Genomic DNA, 6328 nt, shown 5'->3' with positions numbered 1-6328 from the left:
GCTCATAGTAGGTACTTTGTGGTAGTAGTTGTTTGTTGTTATTTGTCCTTCAATCTCAAAGCGGACTGTGACATCAGGGAAATGTTGAATTGTATTACAAGCACTGTCTCCTCGTTCCATAACCCCTTTCCTTGGACTGAACTCCAGCCTCCCAGAAGGAGCACATGCTAGTCCATAGCCATGTTGTATTGTTTTTGCTGTGCTCAGTGGGGCCTGGCTGGCACCTGGAAATTTGTTGGCATGCCTACTTGGTCAAAAAATTATGGACTATTAGAGTTTGAAGGGACTTTGAGGAATACCTAGTACAACCTACCATTTCACAGGGAGGGAAACTGGGGCCCAGAGAAGGGAGGCGAGACTTCCCATATTGTCTCAATAAGTTGGGGCTGAGCCAGGTCTAGAACCCAAGGCTAAGCCAGGTCTAGAACCCAAGGCTAAGTCAGGTCTAGAACCCAAGGCTGGTGGATGACCCACATGGCAGGTATGCCACTTGTGTGTCATTCGTTCTTAGCACCACCATCTGACCTGGGTATGACATTTTCTCTACTCTTTTTGGCTTCACTGTAAAGTATTATGGAGAAGAAGGCATTCTGTGATGATTCAGAGGATGGAATTTTGGGTGCAAAGTGTGGTGTAAACACAAAATGTGCAACAGTATTTCAAGCATCATCTATTGCCCCAGAGGAATTCCACCAGCTCAGCGCTAATATCCAGCATACAGTTTATTGGCATAAGTTCTCTGAGGGAGGGGCTGGAAGACTTAGCAGATTAAAATTTTAACATTTTCATCAAGAAACCCTATCCCCCCCTCCCCCCACTCTCATTGCCACTATCACCACCTCCACCAGCACCATCCCCTCAAGAAGGTGTTCTCCATTCCAGGGAGTCAGGGTGGGCAAAGAAGAAACAGCACAGGCCAAACCAGCAGGCACATGATACATTATAATGAAGCAAGCAACCACCTGGGAGCCATCTTTGCTAAGGGCAAAATAATAAACAAGAGAAAGGTTACAACACAGACTGATACAGATGAACTAGGACTGTCGTGGCTGTTTTGGAAGGGAGGGAGGGAGAAATTTCCCTTTCTGTTTTCTCAGAAAACATGCAAAGAAAGGATTCACAAACAACTCTGTTTACAAAAATATCAGTAACTTCCCTTTCCCTTTTCAAAGATGGCTACTCTGCTGTCCATTCAATGACTCTGAGGGAACACTGCAGAATCTACGGGGGTGGAGAGAGAAACAGGCAGAGGGAGAGAGATTCAGTTCCACAAAGGTTGTTAGTCTTTCTTTATTGACGGGAATTAAAGTGCATATAACTGTAGGCAAAGTCCAAGGCCTAGAAAAAGAAAGGAGGCCTGAGAGGGAGACTCAGAGATTGTGATGGCGGCCGAAGGGTATCCACCTAGAAAGGCCACTTGAGCTGCAGAGGGAGTGGGAGAGGAGGGAAAAAACAAAACAAAAACGAGAGATAGATAAAGGGAGAGATGGGAGAGGAGGAGGGGAGGAAGAAGAGAAAGGCCAATTCAGACACAAGTTAACAAGAAGTAATTTATTTTCCCAGTAGGAAGAGGATCACTGACTTAATGACAGGAGCATTAGTCTGAGGAAGATACGACTGCAAGAGAATTGTAACTCTTCAGTTACAAGACTGGCCCAATGCATAGCTTATGGACCGGGGTCCCCCATGAAAACAAAAAGTGTGTGCATGCGTGTGTGTGCGTGTGTGTGTGCGTGTGTGTGTGTGTGTGTGTGTGTGTGTGTGTGTGTGGCTTCTCACCCCAGGGCAGGGAGGCAATGATTTCTCCAGGAGATGGATACCTCACTACTTTTCATGGGAGTATTATCTAGGAAACCCTCAATTTATCTTTCTAAACTAATAGGAAAGCTGAGCTAGAGCATCCTGGATATGGGGGATCCCTATGGTATCCCCACACCTAAGGGAATCAGGATGACTTTCTTTTGCCTGTCCCACTCTCCCCTTGTTCTTGGGCTACATTTGGGACTCTTAATGTCTTCCACTCACCCACACAAGCTGTGCCATCCTCATTGGGCTCATAGCCCCGGCTGCACCTTTTGTTCGTCCGACATCGGTAGCTTCCGTAGGTGTTGACGCAGACTGGCTTGTCTCGGGGACACACAAATGGGAACTGGATACACTCATCAGTGTCTGAAAAGTAAGAGAAGAACCAGTCGCTCAGCAGTCCAGATGTATGCTGGCTGAAGGAGCCGGTGAATAAAAATTCTTCCCAGGCTGGGCACTTTCTCCCTGCCAATCATCCTAATGGAAAAACAATTATGGAGTGTTGACTGCATGGGAAGAACTCTACAAGGCATCCCAAGCTGCCAAGTTTCCATTGTGAGACCTTGGCAACCACTAAGAGTCTGAATGTCACTGTTACCTTCTTCATTTTTACAACTGTCCCCCAGCCAGCAACTACAACCATGGCCTGTCCACCGCCCCATATTGTAATCCCATCTCAGAGTGGTCTTGACTACCCAACCCATCACCCAACTGCCCTGTGGGCTACCTTGCAAGGTGTCCCATTGGGCATGTGGCCAACACTCCCTTATAATGCCTAGCCCAGACTCCTAGCTCCTAGAACAATGCCTGCCATGACAAATGCTTAAATGCTTACTGAATTATATGCACTGAATTCTGCTCACCACAGTCAGTCTGCTCCCGGTTAGAGGCAGAAGACCTGGTGTCAGATGGCAGCTCTGACACCTACTACTGGTGTGACCTTTGGCCTTTCTGGGACTCACTTCCTTTAGTTATAAATCGAGGGAGCTAGACTCGAGGATCTCTAAGGTTCCTTCCAGCCCTAAGTCTAGGAGAATCCTTACAACCAGCTGGCCTAAGGCCAATCATTTCCTAGTGCATGGTGGCAACACCAGACTCTACCAAACTATTGGACCAGACTATGATATCCGTACGCCCTTGCTAATTCCTCTTTACGTAGCCTTTCTGTAATAATCTCTCCTCCCTGTTCCTGAAAGTTTTTCAAAGCGCTTTGTCTAAATTCCTCCTTTACATTTGACTTTTGTTGTTCAGTCGTGCCTGACTCTTGATGACCCTATTGGACTTTTCTTGGCAAAGATACTGGAGTAGTTTGCCATTTTCTTCTCCAGCTCATTTTACAGATAAGGAAACTGAGGCAAACAGAGTTAAGTGACTTGCCTAGGGTCACGCAGCTAATGAATCTCCCTTGTAACATAGTTATTTAAAATGTATGTGCCGTCCTCTACCCCCCACCATTAAATTGTAAACATATTGAGAAAAAGGTCTGTTTCACATCCATTTTTGTATCCCCGCAGTAGATACTTAATAAACATTTGCTTGGCAGGAAACTGAATGTCAAGATGTGCTCCAGTTAGGATATCAATTCGTTCTTTCTATCATGGCATTTCTCCTTTCGTCTAACACCACATTCCCTCCTCAAGGTCCTTCCCACCCCTTCACAAATATCTTGAACTTCTGGATGAGGCCTTATGTTTTATTTCCCCAAAAGCTCCATGGTTACTCCCTTCCCCCAATCCTCTGACCCATGGGCCCTGTTGGCAACTCACCCATGCACCGTCCATTGTCTTGCTGGGAGAATCCTTGGCCGCACTGCATGGTGGGAGGAAGTGGAGACATCAGTGAGCCTCGATGTCCCTGTCCCAGGCCCTCTCTGGTCACAGCACCAAAGCAGCTGCCATCCAGACCCCAGATCAAGCAGAAGCTGAGCTCAGGTCCAGTGCCTGAAGGCAGCCTCTTCCCTCCTTCCCAGGTCTTTTGCTCCCTTGTACTTAGACCAAAGGAGATTCAAGAGTCCAACTGTTGATACCTCAAGCTCCTGCTCTTTTCCCTTCTCCACAGTGGAATCTATGAGCCAGAATTAGGAAACCCAACTTTTAGGCCTTCCTCTTCCTCCTTTGGCCACCTTCCCCAGCCAGTGGTGCTGGGAAGAATTAAAGGAGGGATAGCCAAGGCTATCACTTCACAGCTGCAGCTTAGAGGCCAAGAGGGTCAGAGCTGCTGCTCTCATAGGCAAGGGAGGAGCTGCCAGGAGCCCTACATTTTGCTAAGAGGTTTCGTCTCAGTTCTGAAGGTCACAAGAGGTCTCATTCAAGGGATGAGATGGCTTGGATACAAGAACTGAGAATCTACCTTAGCTATGGGCCCATTAATTGGCCCACCCTCTCTGGATTCCCTTCTATGGGGTTGTGAGTAGTGCCTTCCTCTAGAGAAGGTGAGATCATAGTGGGGCCTAGACCCTCTGCCCACCTCTAGTGTTGCTGATTTGAGCGGCCCATCTTCTTCTTGGGGATAGGGGATCTCCAGCACAGAGTTAGTCTCGTTGCTAGCTACCCCTCGGCTCACAACCCTACCATCTGGCCACGTCACCTCCACGCTGCTGGCCTCGTCCTGTCCTGTGGCGTGAGAGAGGACAGACATAGCAGAGGAGAGAAGAAGTGTAAGATTCATATCCTGCCCCAGATTGTTCCACTAGACAATTGTTTTGGAGAAGATCCTAAAGTAATAGCAACCAGAGCTTATTTTTTTCTTGAAGAACACAAAAGGATAAATTAATCACGTAAGGATCTAGAAGGCTCCCTATGACCTCAAGGCTGCAGGTTCCCACCCCTGGACAAAAAAACATGCAATGTTTGGGGCAGGCATAATAAGTCCATTTAGCATGACATCCTGAAGAAAATCCTGGACTCGAAGGCAGAAGACCTGGGTTCAAATCCAGCTTAACTACTTTCTAGCCATATGAACCCTGGGCCTCTCAAAGTCTCACTTTTTTCATCCATAAAATGGATATAATAATACGTGTACTGCTTACCTCACTGAGGTTTTATAAGGAAAGCATCTGAGCACCCAAAGTGCTAGAGAAATGGGAGTCATTATTATCATTAAGGATCCCCAGTCAGATTGTAATTGCCAAATCATGAAGGGAAAATTAATTATAATAGCTAGCATTTACATAACCTTTAAGGTTTGCAAAGCACTTTACATAGGTCATCTTCTCATTCGATCCTCACAACAACCCTGTGAGTTAGGTAGTATTATTACACCCATTTCACAGATGAGAAAATAGCTTGAGAGAGACACAGCTAGTAATTTCCTTGAGGTAATTCAGACTCAGGTCTTCCTGACCCTAAATCCTGAACTTCATTCACTTCATCCGCAGAACTTTACATCTTTTTTGAGTCTCATATTACCTGGTGTGTCTGTAGATTCAAATCTCTTGGATTTAAAGCCCACCCTTGCACTCAGGGACAGGACCATCCTTGATAAAAAAGAATCCATGGGGCTGGAAGGATAGGGTTATAACCCTCTTAGGACAGCCTCGTGAACCTTGGGAGCCCGGGCTAAGGGATGAAGGCTGGGGACACTCCACAGTCAACATGAATTGAGTGGGACATATGCCATGGCTATGTAGTGACTTCTAGGCCAGCTGGTCCCCTAATAAGTGAGAGAAATTATCTTTCTATTATATTAATAACCAATTATTACACTAAGATGCAAACTTTTTCTCTTCTGCTTCTTCATTGAGGCCTAGCTCTTATGGAAGGTCAGCCTCTGAAGGACATGGCTGATGGAGATGAACCCTAACCCACAGGGAACATGCTCTTCCATTTTGGGCTGGACCCCACCCAACTAGGAAACCTTGCTTCTGTTTAAAGTGTAAACAGAATCCAGTTCTTAACCTGGAGAAAATGAGCCCCTGTCTATGTACCCCTCCATTAAAGTTTAGGGTGACCCAGCTCATGAAGGAGAAAACCAACCAGGGTGGTCTGAATGGAGATGAATTCCCCTGTCCAGATTGCTGGAGGCAGCTGAGGCACATGATCAAGCCAGGTTCTCAGCAGGAGGAGCTGAAGATGTCTAGCCCACCTCCTCATTCAATGTCATACCAGTTGGTTGATTTTTACGTGTCAGGGGCATTCTCTCTCATAAGGTTATTTAAGCCATTCAGTGTCTCCATGGCAGGGGTGGGGTCTTTGGTTGCTGAGAGAAACCACTGACCATCGATTTATTGATTATTAGCTAGGCTAAATTAATAAATTGATCATTAATTACCCAGAAACTCTGTCTCTTGGGTTTTTTCCCTTCGTAACAGAAGACTGAGATATTTTGTCCCTTGCTCAGAGAACCCAAATGATGCTGCATAGGCAACTATTCCCTTCTACATCAGCATCTGTGTTAGTGAAGAAGTCAAAGACACCACAAGATCAGCCAGGGAGCCCTTCGAAAGGACAGTTTGAAAGACAATATCGTATTGCCCATGTTGTATCGTGAACTCAGTAATCTTCCGAGGGTTATCTGCTCTGGCATC

General features: G+C 46.2%; 1 protein-coding gene across 2 annotated transcripts in view; it reads right to left on the bottom strand.

Moving 5' to 3' along the window:
* Nucleotides 1-704: 704 nt before the first annotated feature.
* Nucleotides 705-6328, bottom strand: part of CRTAC1 (cartilage acidic protein 1) — a 181688-nt gene continuing 176064 nt past the window's right edge. The window contains exons 12-15 of one of the 2 annotated variants that reach the window (XM_036737084.1): nt 4270-4415; nt 3570-3612; nt 2026-2169; nt 705-1422 (exon numbers count right to left, since the gene is read on the bottom strand). In XM_036737084.1, the coding sequence (XP_036592979.1) occupies nt 1304-1422; nt 2026-2169; nt 3570-3612; nt 4270-4415 (452 nt within the window). In that variant the 3' untranslated portion in view covers nt 705-1303. The remainder of the gene's footprint in view (nt 1423-2025; nt 2170-3569; nt 3613-4269; nt 4416-6328) is intronic. The other variant, XM_036737085.1, reaches the window with a different exon arrangement.

This window comes from Trichosurus vulpecula, chromosome 8, assembly GCF_011100635.1.
Source record: "Trichosurus vulpecula isolate mTriVul1 chromosome 8, mTriVul1.pri, whole genome shotgun sequence".
NCBI lineage: Eukaryota > Metazoa > Chordata > Mammalia > Diprotodontia > Phalangeridae > Trichosurus > Trichosurus vulpecula.
The sequence above is the reverse complement of the archived record's forward strand: the minus strand, read 5'-3'. Positions and strand labels throughout refer to the sequence as shown.